Source organism: Oncorhynchus kisutch, linkage group LG18 (genome assembly GCF_002021735.2).
Source record: "Oncorhynchus kisutch isolate 150728-3 linkage group LG18, Okis_V2, whole genome shotgun sequence".
NCBI classification, from domain to species: Eukaryota; Metazoa; Chordata; class Actinopteri; order Salmoniformes; family Salmonidae; genus Oncorhynchus; species Oncorhynchus kisutch.
In genome coordinates, this window is record NC_034191.2 from 26,589,598 (window position 1) to 26,610,903 (window position 21,306).

General features: G+C 42.2%; 1 protein-coding gene across 4 annotated transcripts in view; it reads right to left on the minus strand.

Moving 5' to 3' along the window:
- The window catches only part of LOC109909152 (cell adhesion molecule 1), a 187,806-nt gene that overhangs the window by 17,848 nt on the left and 148,652 nt on the right, over positions 1–21,306 (minus strand). For 2 of the 4 annotated variants that reach the window (XM_020508107.2, XM_020508108.2), the window contains 6 exons: positions 20,567–20,719; positions 17,732–17,869; positions 15,215–15,373; positions 8,227–8,323; positions 7,716–7,888; positions 3,661–3,714 (listed from right to left, as the gene is read on the minus strand). In XM_020508107.2, the coding sequence (XP_020363696.2) occupies positions 3,661–3,714; positions 7,716–7,888; positions 8,227–8,323; positions 15,215–15,373; positions 17,732–17,869; positions 20,567–20,719 (774 nt within the window). The remainder of the gene's footprint in view (positions 1–3,660; positions 3,715–7,715; positions 7,889–8,226; positions 8,324–15,214; positions 15,374–17,731; positions 17,870–20,566; positions 20,720–21,306) is intronic. The other 2 variants (XM_020508109.2, XM_031796155.1) reach the window with 2 other exon arrangements.

Below are 21,306 nucleotides of genomic sequence, written 5' to 3' on the forward strand. Positions count from 1 at the left end.
TGAGCTGTAGAATCAGAACGACTACTACCCTCTCAACAATAGAAACCAGCCTGCCAGCACAATACCAGAAACCACTCTGTTTAATGATGCTGGCTGAAATCTATTCACGCCAGCCCCTCATATAAGCCATGGTGCCTGGAGCATTGCATTAGGTTAGCAAACCAATCAGAGAGGCAGCACTTATGAATTAGGATGGGCACTGTACTTGTTTGTATGCCATTTTATAATAGTAAAAGTTATTTTAAAATAACTTCCCCATACATTTGTGAATTGGAAGAAGGTTTGGGAACCCCTGTTCTCTCGGCCTCTTTACTTAAAAAAGTGAATACAGCTGATTTAAAAGCTACTTTCAATGCACTTTACAATAACCTTTGGTTAAGTAACTATTGGTGTATGTATAGTTGACAGTACAGCATTGAAAATAGGTTTTATAAAACCCATGACAACGCTGTCATAGACTGATAGTGACTAATTTCTCGCCGAACTCTAAAGGGACTTAAAGCCCCTTAGTCCTACATACAGTATTTTATATAGGAACACTGAAAAGCTTGACAATGTGAACTCTCCAAGCAGCCTCTTTCTTTCTCTCTTTCTCTCTTTCTCTCTTTCTCTCTCTCTTTCTCTCTTTCTCTCTCTCTTTCTCTCTTTCTCTCTTTCTCTCTTTCTCTCTTTCTCTCTTTCTTTCTTTCTCTCTTTCTCTCTCTCTTTCTTTCTTTCTTTCTTCCTTTCTTTCTTTGAGATAGAGCAGTAGATACAAAACGTGGAGGACTGGCCAGCTCTACAATAAAGATGTACAAACGACTCTGTGGTTTCATGCTTTACCATGGCATTTGCTCCTCCTCAACACAAAACCATATTTAGGCCTTGAACCGCTGCTGCTCTTGCCTGTTGCTAGGCTACACCAAGGAAATCGAGAGAAAAAAATAAAACACTTATCAGAGGAGAGAAAAATCGAGCAGGGCATGAAAGCATTACACTGTGGAAATGAAAAGCTACATTCCACATGAACTAGGAGCCACACAAAGAGGAAATGGTGCATAAACAACTTGTTCAGAATGGAACCCCACAGAATGTTTCCCTTAGCTTATAAAAGGGAAGTGGAGAGGCCACATGGAGGGACGGTTGCTTGTGTGGATCAATGGAAAATGGCAGCTTGAGAGCTGTATGTTTACACATTCATTTGGATAACACCATTCACACACATCACAGGAGCGCACTGTGGCACTCAGGGCTGGGAGGAACTAGCTCAAGTTGTCCTCGACGACAGGAATTCCTAAGAAGGCCAATACAGAGTTATCTAAGTACAATGTAAAGCTATGGTACATTACATGATATTTCAATCTCTATGGGCCTCAGGTTTACAAGAATATTCTGGTCATGACACTCATTACCCTCTGTTGCAAATGTAAGTTTGTGCTTGAACAGAGTAAAAGGCCAACAGAAGGTGCGGTTCTGCAGCTTAGAGTAACACAATGTGATTGCATTGCATGTCAGGTTAACAAGGCCCCTGAGACATAGTATTCAGAAAAGTAGTGAACAGCAAGAAAGCTCTATTACATCCTACCAGCATGCACTGCAGAAATCATGTCAAACCCACGTTTTAGTCCTGTCTCTCGAAAATCACTGAGGAGTTATGAAAACGTCTCCGCTGCCGCATTCATTAAACTGTAAGTGAAGAGTAATTGGTTTACAATGAAAAACACAACACACAATTTTAACAACCACCTGTTTACATTCAAAGTAAATTGGCTGACGCCCATGGGAGGAGTCATCTGTTGATTCTCTGTAGAGACCATTTGAGATAAACAGTCTCCTCAGAGTTTTGTCCTAGTCCAAGGACAATCAAAGAACATTAGATGTACACATGTTTGGATCTTTTGAGACAGTTCTCTACAGCAGGAAAACAATCCTGCATCAAGATGAAATGTGAAGGTTATACAGGTTCTAATTGATATAAAAAATATATATTTCAGTGGAAATTCCCAACTTCAGAAGCCTTTTTAAACTTCAAATACAGTACAGGATTAAAATGTCCTGCATTGCAGAAAAGTTCTTCTGCAACAGGGTGATCAAATTAAGATCCTACATCTGTATAAAAGTAGAAATACCGGGACACAGTATAGTAGGATTGTCATTGATACAGAAGATCCTACATATAAAAGTTCACCCCTCTTTTTTGGAGTAAAATATTCCAAATGGACTATTCAAAAAACATAGAAATAGGAGCTAGAGCTTCTTCATGTCCCAGACCACTCATTCACCTTGTAGACCTGATTGTGCAGTTGATGAGACACTCAGGCTCTCTACTCCCTCTACTCAGACACACAAAATGGCCTCCGGAGGTTTCCAGCACCAGCATGAAAGGGACCTGATTACTTCTCTAGTGCCTGAGTGGAAATCAAAGAGCCATACTGTACCACCACCCACCACCACCACCTCCTCTGTGTGACATGCCATGGGACATGTACGTATGGTACATCTCGGTGGACTGGCTTTGAATGACTCGGGATGACTTCATGTTAGATCTGGAAGTACATTGTCAGCTATGAACGTGCATTTGCCCCTCCCCTGTGTGTTAGTAGAGAATCACACCAGGACATATGGAGTACTTCCATAGCGCAGGATTTCATCCAAATGTTTGAGGGAACTCTGCTTGCAAATATTGATAGAAATCAATTACGAGGTCTGCGTTTAGCTGGCAAACAGAGAATATAATTAATGGCAGTTGTCAGTGCTGCAGTTACTCTGCAATATAAATGCCATATTTAGTTCTCTAAATGTCACCTCCTGATGCTGCCAAGTACTTTTGGGCAACATTAGGCTTTAATAGATATTTTAAAAGCTCTAGCCCATCCCAGTACTCCCATTCTATTTCTCTCACTGCTAGTTTATCAGAAATGTATTATCTTCTAAATGGAATTTCTCTCACTGATGAATGCATTTGGCATTCCTAATAAATGGTCTCCATGTGTCTGTATACGAACAAACCTGAACTATCTAGAATGGAGGAGAGACAGATTTTTGTTTTGTTTTTCAGTTTATTTGAACAACCATATTATACACAGAAGTCTTCCCAATAGTCAACACACTTCTTCCGCCACAAAAGTGAAAAGAATAAGAACTACATATAGTACCGTAGAAGATCCAACACTAAACGGTATGTACAGAGGTGGGCCAGCTGACACTGTAAATAAACTGTCCTTCATCCATATCATAAGTCAAAGAGAAAAAAAAATCTGTCAATGTTTCCAGACCTACAAAGATGGATGTGATTGTGATTTGATGGGGGAGATGTAAAGGGCATTGTAATGTGACTGTGATGTGAGTGTGGGCAGGTTGAGATACGGCTGCATGGCGATGCTGATAAGATAGCAGAGTGCCGAGCGACCGACATGTCTCCTCCATCCTCACAGATCAAACGTGACAGGAAAGGGCTGTGACAGGTGTCACTGAAAGCACAGCGCAGGGTGTCCGCTATGGCATCTATCAGTAGAATGATCTGATTGAGACTGCCCGCCCGCAGTCTCAACCTCTCTCTTTCTCTCTCCCAAACTCTCTCTTTCTCACTGTACTACACTACTGCAAACACACTCACAAGCATGCACACGTGTACACACACTATCGAGGGTTGAGAATTAACAAAGTGGGGACATACAGTACCTTGGGTGTTGTCTAGGTTCAAGGTGGTGGGTGTGGGGATCGTGGTAGGAGCATCTAGATGGAAAACATACAAAATAAAGAAGAAATGTATAAGAAATAAAGAAAGCGTGAGAAGCCATTAAGGATGGGGTCATGCAAGTATGGAAGTATTGTAGCAGAATTGGGAAAGTATCAAATCTCTCAGTAACTACTGTAGTATTACTATAGAGCGAGATAATGATTTGGGTTCTGTATGGTCTCAATAAGACGATGGCTGATTTTCCCACAGGAAGGATGTTGCTTTTCCCATATTGCATTCTTCATCTGTAACCTGTGTCAACGTATCATTGATGTCTTTTCTACTGTCTGGTGATAGTGAATGTAATATCAGAGCTTTGACAATGCACAGTGTTTGATATCAGGTCATTCCAACCTTACTTAAACCTCTACTCATTAACAGTAGGCCAAAAGGTTGGAATGAACACATCTAATTTACTATTTTGTATACTATGTATGTAGCTTGAAAAATGTACTTAATGTGCCCAATATTGTTCATAAACATTCAATGGGTAGTTGGGAAGATATAAATGAAAATATTAAGTGATTATTTCCAGTAATTAAGTTAAGCAGTGCATTAAGCAAATCTGGAGCTCTCCCCTGCAGTTCTTCTGCACCCCTTGCAATAACAGACTGATAGTGTCCTGACAAGGCCTTTCATAACACCAAAAACAAAATAATGAGAATTACAAAATGGAGGCCAATACAGGTATGCAGCGGTGCTAAGAGACTGGAAAGCTTCCCTGCCAGTAGGAATATCTTCCTGTTTCTGGCACAGAGAGATAGCGCCGGCCCCTTGCTGGAGACAAGTCACAGCGGGAGAAATTTGTCTGGCTGTCTTCATGCCTTTACTGTCTGTGCCCATCAGAAGCCCACAGTAGGGGACCACACACTTCCAAACTAATGATAAAACATCAATGGTGGCATAATGTCGCTTCTGGGGGAGGAGGGGGCAGGGGGGAGAGGTGAGGGGATATCAGGAACAGATTCTCCGCAAACAATATTTATAGGGGATTTCTTCTTTCCCTGTGACCGAAGGCGGTCTGATAGCTGAAATGTCAGAGTCTGGGAAATTGGGCATGCAGGCCAGGGATAAGAGGCTGCCACAAAGGCCTGGATGGGATGTGGCACATATAATAGTCTAGCAAACAAGCATTCTCCATGGGCAATTTGCAGGCTGGATTACTCTTGGCTCCACATTATGAGAGCTGAAATATGAATGTATTTGGAGGTGCCATATTTTCAGGGTACATTTCTATTTGTAAGAACATTTGATATGAGAAATTCTAAGCACAAACTGAAACAATGCGGGAGAAATTGTTTAGTTATGCCCTCTTAAACCTGGCAGCCCAAAAACGTTATTTTTCTTCAGTTTGTTAGCAATTCTGAATACATTGTTTTATATGCACATTGTCTTCATAACATAGCAATGGAGATTTCTGACTCAAACAAATATTCCATGAAGTAATACAGCACAACAATGTCCTCCGATGCATTTTTTTAAACACATTAAACTATGTTTTCTCTTGAGTCTGTATGATTTGGTTATTAAGTTGCAGCCTGATGTTTCATTAGTTATTCTGTTCTGTGGTGCAGAGATGGGTGATGGTTCAGAATCCTTGTGATTCAACACATTTGTTTTCACAACAGCGCTTCATCCAAGTTAGGGTCAACAGAGCCATATTTGAGCATACTTTCTGACTGGGCTTGATGCCCAGATGGCTGCATGGGAATCTTTGACTTCATGGTCGTGTAGGAAATCTCTGGGTCAGAGAGTCAACTGCAGAACAAACCCTTGAGCAAAATACATAATTGTTCTCCTGCCAACAGCCAGTATGTGTGAGTTATACCAGGTCAGCTTTGTACAGTGAACGGAGTTTGGTGGGAGCCTACAGTAGCTGGGAGCCTAGTTGCTTTGGACCAGTTTACTCCCACACCGGACGTCAACCAACCACAGACCAGCACTCACAGTCTACTGAAAACAACCCAGAACCAGCAGAGGAGGCCAACCAGCCTAACTACCTTCTCTCTCACACTTAGACCAGAATAGAACTGACAACTAAACATGCTTTGTTACTTACTGTATGCTTTTTTACTTACCGTAGGAGAGTACACAGAGTACACACAACATTTCTAGTGTCAGGGATAAAGTGTTTTAGTGCAGCGGTAGGCAGAGGCAAGATGAGAGTAGCAGACTGTATATTCCAACTCTCTGAAAGTAGCACACATATGAATATCTAATATATCTAGAATAGCACAGACCATTGGTACACATACTGTGCTCTCCTGTTGCACGACATTAGCTAGGTTCCTGGTCATCTAGCTTTGACATGGTACTGCACACAGTCCTCTGACAGATCCACATTAATGAACATCAGGGACATACTAAGAGATAGCAGCTGTGGATTCCAACACTAGACACTAATGGGCTCCTCCTGGGCCTAATACAAGTAGAAAACAGGATACTGTACACAGAAAAACCCACCCAGCAGTCTCTTCACCTAGAGACCCACCTGCTAAGCTGACACATCTGTGGTTCTCATCATGTTTACCCCTAGACGTAACCATGTTCAGAAACACACACTCATTATGCTAGTGTACAGTAACTAGTATGATTAGTCAGGGAAAACAATCATTTTATGCACCAACAACATGTCTAGAATCTAATCCTGTGGAATAACAGAACTGGGAATCTCAAACTGAATTACTCAAAGCCTTATCAACACCTTTTACAAATCTCCAGTGTCTCATTAATGCTCGAACTAAAAGAATAGAGACTGCACTGATAACACCAGAGATATGCTGTCTCTAATGTTGAGGTGGTAAAAGACTGAAAAAGACTTGTGGTGGGAAGCTATTTCTGTAAGATGGGATATTTCATTGTGCCAAAGGCATACAAATAGGTAATTCTACTACAAAACATGTACAGCTCACACATGCTAGCATGTTTACTGCACCGGCAAACACACATTTTCACCATGGATATTCATTCAAGAGTCTTTTAGTGTACCACAGTTTGTCTAGTTTATCTCTGTTGAGTAGGGAGCAGGTTGTTCCTTCAAAGACATGTAGGAAACTGAAATATGGAGACGTGAGGAGGGCCTATATGAAGAGACGCATACTATAGAACCTGATTATGCATGGGAGAGGGGTATATCTCCAAAACAAATGGTCAGCTCACATTCCCAATCAAACCAATGTGCCAAAACAAGTATGAAAGTAAAAGACAAAACAACATAAATCAAAAGATGGTGTGTATGGAAAATGTTTCCTGTTCTGGCAGTTTTAATTTCTCACAAGCGCTTTTATGAAGCAAAAACTATTTGGAAATGCAAGATGTGTGTTGTTCAAAGCCAAAAGTAATCATATTCCAAACAAAGGATCCATATGGAAGCAAGACTACAGCCTGCTTCCCAAACCTCAAACCTGTATGACAGTTACATTACAGAGGGAAAGTGAATCATGCCTCTAATGGATGAGAGTGGATGGGGCGCCAATTATGACTTCAGCCATAGGATCAAACCCTGAATAGGCCTGAACTGTTACTTAATAGCACGTTCCATACTTTTGTTCAGGAGATGATCACTAGAGGACTAAGAGGGACAAACAAATGTCACCATCTGCCTAAGAGCACTTACAGAAATACAATCTCAGAGTGGCATTGCTATAAGTGCCATAGTAACCTAAGTCAGAGACTCATACGTAAGCTACAAGTTAGATTGAGGATAGTCTGTGAGGTGTCAGTCAGAATAAATCAGTAAGTCAGAGACATCTGTTACTATGTTACAGTGCGTCAGTGACATGTTTCTGTGACAGATTCACCCAGAGAAACCTGTAATCAGTGAACTGACACATGAGAAGTTTCAATGGAAAATTTAGCAAATTCTAGTGAGAGGCCATGATTGCCTACTCGACACATCCTGAATCAGCAGTACAGACCACCTGGCCTTGACTCATCTCCAAATATAGATAGAATCGCAAAACAAACTAAAGGTGACAGTAGCCATGACAGTACGTACCGTATACAATGAGGATATAGTCATCGTAGGCATCTCCCACGGTGTTGGAGGCCACACAGCGGTACGTGCCGTTGTACGACTTGTTGAGGTTTTCGATGAAGAGGTCAGAGCCGGTGATCACGGTGTGAGACGGCACATCATCATCCACTCTGAGCCAGCTGATCTGATGGGGCCTGGAGGACACAAATACCAATCACATCAGAAAGTCCCTGCACGACGCCCGTCAATAGACCAAATCTCACTCTAAAGGTCTGAACTCTGATCAGTGTGGGAGAGCCATTGGCAGGTTCCTCCTAATGATGAAATTTGACACAAAACACACTAGCAATTGGTAACATATAAATGCTACAATGCATTGGAAAGGTTAGGGGAGTCCTTTGGCTGGCAGAAAAGGGATATAGGAAGCCTGGAAGTGTCATGTAGCTGTCTATGTTGGCATTTGTAAGGACAGAGTGGAGTGCTGTACTGCTAACTAGTATTAAATGATCTGTGTGGATGGATGGATACTCACTGTGGTTTGCCTTTTGCTATGCACGTCAGCTCTAGATTCTCTCCCTCTCTCGTTAAACCTTCAGGGAACGCCTGAACGATCTTCACTTCTGGTTGATCTGAAAGTAGACAGATGGTATTTTCACATACACATTGTATAGAAACAGTACAAACTTTCTAGTTCATATCATATTCACAGCTCGAGCAATGTCAACCTATCTCAACCTGACTCATGCTTTCAGTCACTATAAAAAAAAGCGTTATTGTATGTTCAAACCAGTGAAAGAGCCATTTGTCGGTGCGCTATAATATAACAACAAATGTCATTTAGCAGACACTTTTATCCAAAGAAACTTAGTCATGTGTGCATTTTACATATGGGTGGTCCCGAGAATCAAACCCACTACCCTACTGTTATAAGCACAATGTTTTACCAACTGAGCTACAAAGGACCATGCTGCAATGCATTGGGAAGGTTAGGAGAGTGCTTTGGCTGGCTGCGACAGTGCCATTACTCCATTGCTTATATTATTACTCTTGTATGACCAGTATATTGTCAGCTCAACTCCACCGACTAAGGCTTTCAGTGTTATAGGACTGCATAAACCTGGCTATTAAAGCCAGTTGGGTTCTCAGTACATCGTGCCGACAGGAACAAACATCTCTCCAGGAAGCAGAAGGGTGGAGGGATATGTTTTATGATTAATGACCTATGGTGTAACTATGATAACATACAGGAACTCAAGTCCTTCTGTTCACCCGACCTAGGACATCTCACATTCAAATGCCAACCATACTATCTACGAAATAGTTTTAATCAATAATAGCCACAGCGGTCTATATCCCCCCTCAAGCCAATACCGCGACGGCCCTCAAAGAACTTCGCTGGATTTTATACAAATTGAAAACCACATATCCTGAGGCTGCATTTATTGTAAATGGAAATTTTAACAAAGCAAATTTGAGGAAAAGGCTCCTGAAATTCTATCAACATATTGATTGTTGTACTCGCGCTGCTAAAACTCTCGACCATTGTTATACTACCTTCCAGAATGCATAGAAGGCCCTCCCCGCCATCCATTAAAACCTACCCCAACCAGAAACCGCAGCTAGATGGGAGCATTCACACAAAACTGAAAGCGTGAAGCACCGCATTTAACCAGGGCAAGAAAACTGGGAATATGGAAGAATACTAACAGTGCAGTTATTCCCTCCACAAAGGAATCAAGCAGGCTAAACGTTAGTATAGGGACAAAGTTGAGTCCCAGTATGTGGCAGGGTCTACAAACAATCACGGATTATAAAAGGAAAACCAGCCACATCGCGGCCACCGACGTCTTGCTTCTGGACAGGCTGAACACCTTCTTCACACGCTTTGAGGATAATACAGTGCCACCGACACGGCCCGCTATCAAGGACTGTGGGCTCTCCTTCTCGTGAGTAAGTCATTTAAGCGTGTTAACCCTCGCAAGGCTGCCGACCCAGATGGTATCCCTAGCCGCATCCTCAGAGCATGCGCAGACCAGCTGGCTGTTATGTTTACAGATATATTCAATCTCTCCCTATCCCAGTCTGTTGTCCCCACATGCTTCAAGATGACCACCATTGTCCCTGTACCTAAAAAAGCAAAGGTTGTTGAACTAAATGACTTTCGCCCTGTCGCACTCACTTCTGTCATCATGAAGTGCTTTGAGAGACTAGGCAAGGATCATATCACCTCCACCTTACCTGCCACAATAGACCCACATAAATTTGCTTACCTCACCAATAGATCCACAGACGATGCAATCACCACCACACTGCACACTACTGCCCTGTCCTATCTGGACAAGAGGCATACCTATGTAAGAATGCTGTTCATTGACTATAGCTCAGCATTCAACACCATAGTACCCTCCAAGCTCATCATCAAGCTCGAGGCCCTGGGTCTGAACTCCGCCCTGTGCAACTGTGTCCTGGACTTCATGATGGGTAGCCCCCAGGTGTTGAATGTAGGAAACAACACCTCCTCGCTGATCCTCAACACTGGTGCCCCACAAGGGTGGGTGCTCAGCCCCCTCCAGGGCTCTGGGAGTGTGGTGCCAGGAAATAACCTCTCACTCAACATCAACAAAACTAAAGAGATGATTGTGGACTTCAGGAAACAGCAGAGGGAGCACCCCCCCTATCCACATCGATGGGACCGGAGTGGAGAAGGTGGAAAGCTTCAAGTTCCTCGGGGTACACATCACTGACAAACTGAAATGGTCCACCCACACAGACAGTGTGGTGAAGAAAGCGCTGTCTCTTAGTCCAATGCCGCTCTGATATATACATATATGTATATATATTCTTAATCCATTCCTTACTTAGATGTACGTGTATTTTGGGTATATGTTGTGAAACTGTTAGATATCACTTAGATATTACTGCACTATCGGAGCTAGAAGCACAAGCATTTCGCTCCACCCGCAATAGCATCTGCTAAACACGTGTATGTGACCAATACATTTCATTTGAACATAGCCCCTTGGTTAAACATATAGAGAAAAGGACTTTGTGTTCAGACAGTCTAACTATAAAGTAAAATATATATATATTTTATACTTATCTATGTTAGAAAAAGATTGTCAAAATGTCAAGTGGTTCAAGTTGAGCTTTCCCTTTTGCCTAGAAAGGTTAGGCAAAGCACTCGTCTCTGTTAACAAATGAATATTCTACACAGACTACCAAAGGTTAGCTTAACCTTTCTCTGATGTTCTACAGTGTGTAAGGACGGCTGTTTTACCTCTTCAATCAATAAACCATTGGAGGAAACAGCAAATCACATTTGACACAAGACTAGAGGTGCAGGTTTCTCTTCTTTCATGTTATACAACACTACAGCAAAAGTTACTTTTCCCTGGAGGCGATTCTATTACATTCCAGGAGACGTATTGTAAAGTGAATCTCTAAATCTGGACTGCCAGGTATTTTGACTAGATACAGAATTGATGATCTAATTCATATACGGTACAGTGCCTTCAGAAAGTATTCATACCCTTTGACTTATTCCACATTTTGTTGTGTTACAGCCTGAACTAAAAATATATATATATTAAAAATCTCACTCATCTAACCACAATACCCCATAATTACAAAGTGAAAACATGTTTTTAGAAAATTAAATACAGAAATATCTCACTTACATACAGTTGAAGTTGGAAGTTTACATCCACTTAGGTTGGAGTCATCAAAACTTGTTTTTCAACCACTCCACAAATTTCTTGTTAACAAACTATAGTTTTGGCAAGTCGGTTAGGACATCTACTTCGTGCATGACACAAGTAATTTTGCCAACAATTGTTTACAGACAGATTATTTCACTTATCACAATTCCAGTTGGTCAGAAGTTTAAATACACTAAGTTGACTGTGCCTTTAAACAATTTGAGTCAACTGGAGGTGTACCTGTGGATGTATTTCAAGGCCTACCTACAAACTCAGTGCCTCCTTGCTTAACATCATGGGAAAATCAAAAGAAATAAGCCAAGACCTCAGAATTTTTTTTTAGACCTCCACAAGTCTGGTTCATCCTTGGGAGCAATTTCCACACGCCTGAAGGGACCATGTTCATCTGTACAAACAATAGTACGCAAGTATCAGGTATCAGGAAGGAGAAGCGTTCTGTCTCCTAGAGATACTCGGCCCTGTCTCAAGATGATAAGTTGGTGGTTGAAGATATCCCTCTAGTGGTGTGGGGGCTGTGCTTTGGCAAAGTGGGTGGGGTTATATCCTTCCTGTTTGGCCCTGTCCGGGGGTGTCCTCGGATAGGTCCACAGTGTCTCCTGACCCCTCCTGTCTCAGCCTCCAGTATTTATGCTGCAGTAGTTTATGTGTCGGGGGGCTAGGGTCAGTTTGTTATATCTGGAGTACTTCTCCTGTCCTATTCGGTGTCCTGTGTGAATCTAAGTGTCCTCTAATTCTCTCCTTCTCTCTTTCTTACTCTCTCTCGTATGACCTGAGCCCTAGGACCATGCCCCAGGATTACCTGACATGATGACTCCTTGCTGTCCCCAGTCCACCTGGCCGTGCTGCTGCTCCAGTTTCAACTGTTCTGCCTTCTTATTATTTGAACATGCTGGTCATTTATGAACATTTGAACATCTTGGCCATATTCTGTTATAATCTCCACCCGGCACAGCCAGAAGAGGACTGACCACCCCACATATGCTCTCTCTAATTCTCTCTTTTTTTCTCTCTCTCGGAGGACCTGAGCCCTAGGACCATGCCCCAGGACTACCTGACATGATGACTCCTTGCTGTCCCCAGTCCATCTGACCGTGCTGCTGCTCCAGTTTCAACTGTTCTGCCTTATTATTATACGACCATGCTGGTCATTTATGAACATTTGAACATCTTGGCCATGTTCTGTTATAATCTCCACCTGGCACAGCCAGAAGAGGACTGGCCACCCCACATAGCCTGGTTCCTCTCTAGGTTTCTTCCTAGGTTTTGGCCTTTCTAGGGAGTTTTTCCTAGCCACCGTGCTTCTACACCTGCATTGCTTGCTGTTTGGGGTTTTAGGCTGGGTTTCTGTACAGCACTTTGAGATATCAGCTGATGTACGAAGGGCTATATAAATAAATTTGATTTGATTTGATTTGAACGTACTTTGGTGCGAAAAGTGCTAATCAATCCCAGAACAACAGCAAAGGACCCTGTGAAGATGCTGAAGGAAACAGATACAAAAGTATCTATATCCACAGTAAAACAAGTCCTATATCGACATAACCTGAAAGGCCGCTCAGCAAGGACGAAGCCACTGCTCCAAAACCACCATAAAAACGCCAGACTACAGTTTGCAACTGCACATGTGGACAAAGATTGTACTTTTTGGAGAAATGTCCTCTGGTCTGATGAAACAAAAATAAAACTATTTGGCCATAATGACCATCATTATGTTTGGAGGAAAAAGGGGGATGCTTGCAAGCCGAAGAACACCATCCCAACGTGAAGCACAGGGATGGCAGCATCATGTTGTGCGGGTACTTTGCTGCAGGAGGGACTGGTGCACTTCACAACATAGATGGCATCATGAGGGAGGGAAATGATGTGGATATATTGAAGCAACATCTCAAGACATCAGTCAGGAAGTTAAAGCTTGGTCGCAAATGGATCTTCCAAATGGACAATGACCCCAAGCATACTTCCAAAGTTGTGGCAAAATGGTTTAAGGACAACAAAGTCAAGGTATTGGAGTGGCCATCACAAAGCCCTGACCTCAATCCCATAGAAAATTTGTGGGCAGAACTTTAAAAAGCGTGTCCGAGCAAGGAGGCCTACAAACCTGACTCAGTTACACCAGTTCTGTCAGGAGGAATGGGCCAAAATTCACCCAACTTATTGTGGGAAGCTTGTGGAAAGCTACCCGAAACGTTTGACCCATGTTAAACCATTTAAAGGCAATGCTACCAAATACTAATTGAGTGTATGTAAACTTCTGAGCCACTGGGAACATGATGAAAGAAATAAAAGCTGAAATTTCACATTCTTAAAATAAAGTGGTGATCCTAACTGACCTAAGACAGGAAATTTTTACGGTAATTAAACGTCAGGAATTGTGAAAAACTGGAGTTTAAATGTATTTGGCTAAGGTGTATGTAAACTTCCGACTTCAACTGTAATTATTTACACCCTTGAATCTATACTTTGTAGAAGCACCTTTGCTGGCGATTACAGATTTGAGTCATCTTGGGTATGTCTATATCAGCTTTGCACAGATTTTCTCAAGCTTTGTTAAGTTAGAAAGCGAGCGGCTGTGAACAGAAATCATTAAGTCTTTCCATAGATTTACAATGGGATTCAAGTTTGGGATTTAGCTGAACTCAAGGACTTTCACATTCTTGTTCTGAAGCCCTTCCAACATTGCTTTGGCTGTATACTTGGGAACATTGTCCTGTTGGAACGTACATTTTCGCCCCAGTCTAAAGTCATTTGCACTCTAAAGCACCATTCATTGTTCCCTTTACACTTACCAGCCTCCCTGTCCCTGCCGCTGAAAAGCATTCCCATAGCAAGATACTGCCACCACCATGCTTCACGGTAGGAATGGTGTTAGACAGGCGATGAGCTATGCCTGGTTTTCTCCAGACATACCACTTTGCATTCAGGCCAAATAGTTACATTTTTGTCTTATCAGATCACAGAATCTTTGGCCTTATGATCTCAGAGTCTTTCACGTGCCCTTTTGCAAACTCATAGCAGTCTATCATGTGCCTTTTTCTCAGAAGTGGCTTCCGTCTAGCCACTCTCCCATAAAGCCCAGATTGGTGAAGTGCTATAGAGACTGGCAGGTTCTACCATTTCAGCCAAGGAACTTTGTAGTTCTGTAAGAGTTCTTGGTCACCAAGATCCGAATTTTCCCGGTTGCTCAGTTTGGTCGGACGGTCAGCTCTAGGCAGAGTCTGGGTAGTTCCATATCTTTTCCATTTCCCAATGATGGAGACCACTGTGCTCTAGAAATTGTTTTATATATGCCTCATCACAATTCTATCTCGGAGATCTACAGACATTTCCTTGGACATCATGGTATAGTTTCTGCTTTGACATTCACTGTCAACTGTGCAACCTTATATAGACAGGTGTGTTTCTTTCTAAATCATGTCCAAACAATTGAATTGGCCAAAGGTGGACTCCATCTCAAGATGATCAAAGGAAATTGGATGCACCTGAGCTCAATTTGAAGTGCCATAGCAAAGGGGTGTGAATATGTATGTAAAGTTGATATTTCTGTATTTCATTTTCAATGTATTTGCAAAAAATAAATAAATAAAAAGTGTGTCACTTTATCATTATGGGGATTTTGTATAGATGTGTGGAATTCTATTTGGAATTCAGGCTGTAACACAACAACATGTGGAATAAGTCAAAGAGTTTGTATACTTTCTGAGGCACTGTATCCCTTATCTCTGTGATAGGCCTCATAGGGACTACGAGAGTCAATATCATTCTATTTCCAGGTCATGCCTGTTTCACTTCCGGGTCACTCACATAGCACCTCCAGGTATCTCTGTGCCCGGAGGTCCTTCACGGCTGGGTGGTCGATGATGCAGCTGACTGGCTCTCCGTCGTCCTCCTTGGACACAGTGAGTCTCAGCCGACTGGTGACCGTGAACATCCTGTCATAGGTCTCATCCACCGTCATCTCGCCTAGGAACCAAAGTCTATAGAGATGTCTCAACTCACAACAGACTATCATACAGAGTATGGGGTTACTGAGTCAGCTTAAAACAATGTGACTAGCATCACCTGGTTATTCACATGGACACAACTAACATCTACTGCAACGGATGTATCCTATTTCACACTGCACAATTTTTGCAGTCAAGCTAAAAACAAGGTAACTTTGACCACCCTTTACACCTTAAAATCATTACATTTACTTAAGCCTACTTGATGTGGTTTTAGAACCCACAGATTCTCATTGAGTCCAACGTGAGGTAGGGACGATGTGGTTGTGGTTTGTTAACGAGTGTGTGTCTATGCAGCATCCTGGATGCTGAGTGGGGTTCTGTTCTGTTGTGTCCAGGCTAACCCCTACAGTAATCAGCTGCCCTCCAGGCTCCTACATGTGTCTGGCTGTCAGAGGAGCATTCATTTAGAGAGCATTACAATGCCACAGGGCCAGCGCATTAGCCGCAGTGCTGAGTGTGATGGTTTACTTGCACTTAATGAAGTGAGGAAATAATTACAGGGCCTTCTGTGACCTGCAGCACACTTCCATCTCCGCCAGCCGACCAGCCAGTCACAGGGGGGCACGCTTAGGGCTCAGAGAAGGCATCACACTGCTGCTCCAATACACACTGACCACAAACACTAACATGCACATTGCTATAGCTTTTAACCCAATGACACTTACATAGGGAAACATCCTGAGAGATAGGTGTTGAAAAACAACCTAAGAGAAAGTTTTTTTCTAGTGGTTTTGCTCTGCAGATATACAGTAATAATCGTAGCAGAACAAACATGGATTAGGCCCCTGTTTTTAATCGTTGACAATTCTCTAAGTATATCACCAATTTGTGACTTGGATCTCAATGTGGGCACAGACGTCAATTCAACATCTATTCCACGTTGGTTTAACATAATTTCATTGAAATGACATGGAAACAGCGTTGATTCAACCAGTGTGTGCCCAGTGGGGAGTTAATGAATTGCTTATGAGAAGTGAGCTGTGTTTCCAGAGGTGCTAAAGGACGTGACTTCCTGGTCCGTCCACGTCCTCCTCTGCCAGTCTGGATTAGCCCCTGTTCAACATGGTGGCATTTCACTAATCTAACGAGCCTGTCTGCTTGCCTGCCTGTCTAACGTACCCACACCACACCACACCACACCAGCCCAGCCTTCCCCAGAGGGCCTGACATCTCATAAACACAAATTGACTTCCACTTCTCTAACACTGGAGGCGCAGATGGCATTTAGCTGATATTTGCTCCTTCTAAATATTTCATCCTCTCAACAAGCCAAATATGTCCTCTCTATTCTAATACATACATGTATATAATTTGACTACAGAGATATTCAGTCCTTATGTAAACAGGACTAGGCTGTGAAATGAATTCTCCCTCTTGCTGTAGTGTATGGATAGGCTGAATAATAGATGGGTCTTCTTGATCATATGTGAGGCAATAAGACACCCCACCATAGTACCATACACTACTGCACCTCTCTCCAGGAGCCTACAGTGAGCTTGAGGCATTCAAATAAAGTACTTTCATAAAAGGACTTAGCAATTAAAGGGAATAAGTGAGATTCAAGGCTTTCAAACCGTTGAATCAGAAGTCTGATCAACCAAAAGACAACATGTGATCAACAGAAACAAACGTGTTGCTGGTGTGTGAGTTGCGGTCCTTCAGCAGCAGCTAACGCATGCTCTCAGTAGGCGGGGCTGTGACCAGATTTACAGGCTGTTGCCGGGCGGATTCCTCAGAGAGAGTGTTGATTCCGCATCAACTCCCTGGTGTCTGGTGATGACACAGGTTTATGAGTGTATTAAACCAGTAAAGACACTGGGTGCCTCAGTGATGTACTATAGGGATGTACTTTAGCCTACACACGGTTCTGTTACAGCTAGGCTGCTGGCTGGGCGATGGTGGAGGCTGTAGTGAGTGGATGGTGAACAGTTGAGTTCATTTGAAGCCACTTATCTGGTCACTGGAAAAGGCCCACTACAAGTTCAGCCCAGCACTAAAATGCTCTGCTTCTTTGGTAACTGTTGTAATGTGGCTATTGCTGAGGAGACAGTTCGCCAACACAGTGCTTTATGAATAGGTCATACTCAAAGTCAACACTATACCTCGTTCAGTTGAACAACTGAAATTCTCATATCCATACTCACTCTTTAGTCCTTGAACAGATCAGTAGATATAGCATATTGTGACGAGTGTGAAACCAAGTCCTGAATGTAAAAGGAGCATTTGCAGTTTCCAGTAGGATGCTGTGGAGAGTTAAAGCTGCCTGGCTGGGGTTATATCTGAAAGATATCTGAGGGAAAGATATTCCTCTGACCTGTCAGCTCCTGCTCTCCTTTCATCCATCTGATGGAGGCGGCAGGCTTGCTGCCCATGGCTGTACAGGTGAGCTCTGTCTCGTTCCCCTCACTGACCACATCCTCTCGGGAATCCATGATTGGACTGCCTGGTGGGACTGACAGACAAACAGCAAGCCTCAGATATATATGTACAGACGGACCCACATACAGTATACACAGACGCACACACACACGTTTGTGTGTGCACAAAGGAATGCACACAAAACTTTCATTGTAAATAAGAATTTGTTCTTAACTGACTTGCCTAGTTAAATAAAGGTTAAATCAAATAAATGTAAATTAAATTAAAAATGTAAATAAAATAATGGACTGTTTCACTCTGCTATAGGCTATAATGTCCTGTTCCACTATGCTATAGGCTATAATGTCCTGTTCCACTATGCTACAGGCTATAATGTCCTGTTCCACTATGCTACATGCTATAATGTCCTGTTCCACTATGCTACAGGCTATAATGTCCTGTTCCACTATGCTACAGGCTATAATGTCCTGTTCCACTATGCTATAGGCTATAATGTCCTGTTCCACTATGCTATAGGCTATAATGTCCTGTTCCACTATGCTCTAGGCTATAATGACCTGTTCCACTATGCTACAGGCTATAATGTCCTGTTCCACTATGCTACAGGCTATAATGTCCTGTTCCACTATGCTACAGGCTATAATGTCCTGTTCCACTATGCTCTAGGCTATAATGTCCTGTTCCACTATGCTATAGGCTATAATGTCCTGTTCCACTATGCTCTAGGCTATAATGTCCTGTTCTACTATGCTATAGGCTATAATGTCCTGTTCTACTATGCTATAGGCTATAATGTCCTGTTCCACTATGCTCTAGGCTATAATGTCCTGTTCCACTATGCTCTAGGCTATAATGTCCTGTTCTACTATGCTATAGGCTATAATGTCCTGTTCCACTATGCTCTAGGCTATAATGTCCTGTTCTACTATGCTCTAGGCTATAATGTCCTGTTCTACTATGCTCTAGGCTATAATGTCCTGTTCCACTATGCTATAGGCTATAATGTCCTGTTCCACTATGCTACAGGCTATAATGTCCTGTTCCACTATTTTATAGGCTATAATGTCCTGTTCCACTATGCTATAGGCTACAATGTCCTGTTCCACTATGCTATAGGCTATAATGTCCTGTTCCACTATGCTATAGGCTATAATGTCCTGTTCCACTATGCTACAGGCTATAATGGCCTGTTCCACTATTTTATAGGCTATAATGTCCTGTCTCGGTATGCTATAGGCTATAATGGCCTGTTTCACTATGCTATAGGCTATAATGTCCTGTTCCACCATGCTATAGGCTACAATGTCCTGTTCCACTATGCTATAGGCTATAATGGCCTGTTTCACTATGCTATAGGCTATAATGTCCTGTTTCACTATGCTATAGGCTATAATGACCCTATGCTATAGGCTATAATGACCCTATGCTATAGGCTATAATGACCCTATGCTATAGGCTATAATGACCCTATGCTACAGGCTATAATGTCCTGTGTCCACTATGCTATAGACAATAATGTCCTGTTCCACTATGCTATAGACAATAATGTCCTGTTCCACTATGTTATAGGCTATAATGTCCTGTTCCACTATGCTATAGGCTATAATGGCCTGCTCCACTATGCTATAGTCTATAATGTCCTGTTCCACTATGATATAGGCTATAATGTCCTGTTCCACTATGCTATAGGCTATAATGTCCTGTTCCACTATGCTATAGACAATAATGTCCTGTACCACTATGCTATAGGCTATAATGTCCTGTTCCACTATGTTATAGACAATAATGTCCTGTTCCACTATGCTATAGGCTACAATGTCCTGTTCCACTATGCTATAGGCTATAATGTCCTGTTCCATTATGCTATAGGCTATAATGGCCTGCTCCACTGTGCTATAGTCTATAATGTCCTGTTCCACTATGCTATAGGCTATAATGTCCTGTTCCACTATGCTATAGGCTATAATGTCCTGTTCCACTATGCTATAGGCTATAATGTCCTGTTCCACTATGCTATATGCTATAGGCAACAATTTCCCCTTACATAATCAAATCATATATAGTAGCATGACCAATGAACACAAGCTAAGCATGTCCAACCTTGATGACTTATTCCGCTGTCTCTCACATAGGGAAACCAGCCTGAGACACTTGTAGAAAACTCAGAAAGATTTGTCACGTCAAGAGCTCCTAAAAATCACCTGTAGTTCTCACTTTTTGATATTAGATTTCATTTCTAAAAGCAGAGTAAATACTTTGAAGTGTACTTAATTCCTTTTCAATCCCCTAGGATGTCGGCAACTATAATACAGCTGTAGTATTAGTGTAATTTCACGCCGTAGCTCCACTGTTGGTCACAAATGACTCTCAATAGGGAACTACTTAGAGCATCCAAGTTAACATTCAGTAGGATTCACACACTCAACAGTCAGTCATCAAAGCCAGTCTGAGATAGATATATTCTGTTATCCATAGCAGCATCTGTTCCTATTCATTACCATGCTATTGAGCACTGTAAGTGCCTAATTGGCTGACAGTGGGACAGTGGGACTCAATATAACAAGATTAATTAAGAAAATACATAAATTCAAATAATTGTATATTCACAGTTTATATAGGATGTATGAGAGTGTGGTAGAAAGCAATGTCTAAGTTATGAATTTGGCACCATGTAATGTGCATACATAACATGTTGTGTACATACATAGTGTCGTATACATGCAGGCGTACACTCATGCATGTGAGTTTAGGCATGTGTGTGTAAACCTACCCAGCACAGTGATGTCTGCGTAGGCCTCCTGAGGAGGGTCTGTGTAGAGCTGGCACACATAGCGTCCCTCATCTGAGAGAGACACGTTGGACAGAGACACCCGCAGTTCATTGTCGGAGAAATTCACCAGCTGGAAGCGGCTGTCCTTCAGGGCTGAGGAGAAACAGATACCAGACAGACAGTTAGGACTGGGAGATACACACACGTGTGTGTTTGTGGTATGTGTGTGTGTCTGTGAGAGAGAGAGAAACAGAATGAGAGAGAAACAGAGAGAGAGAAACAAAGGAGAGACAGAGAGAGTGCAACAGAAAGAGAGAAACCGAAAGAGAGAGAAACAGAAAGAGAAACAGGAAGAGAGAAACAGAAAGAGAGAAACAGAAAGAGAGAAACAGAGAGAAACAGAGAGAGAGAAAGAAAGAGAGCGAACAGAGAGAGAAACAAAGAGAGAGAAACAGAGAGAGAGAAACAGTTAGAGAGAAACAGAGAGAGAAAGAAACAGAGAGAGAGAAACAGAGAGAGAGAGAGAAACAGAAAGAGAGCGAGAGGGAACAAACAGAGAGAACAGAGAGACATACTGAAATAGTGCAGTAAAAGTATTTGGTCTGTATTCATATAGCTAGTAGTTATGCTGAAAAAAGCCTCCTAAATGGTAAAAAGCCTCAGCATTTACAACCCAGGTCTCTAAAAATAAAAGTGAGTTTCAGAATGATTCATAAAAGTTGATTTATAAACAGTTTAAT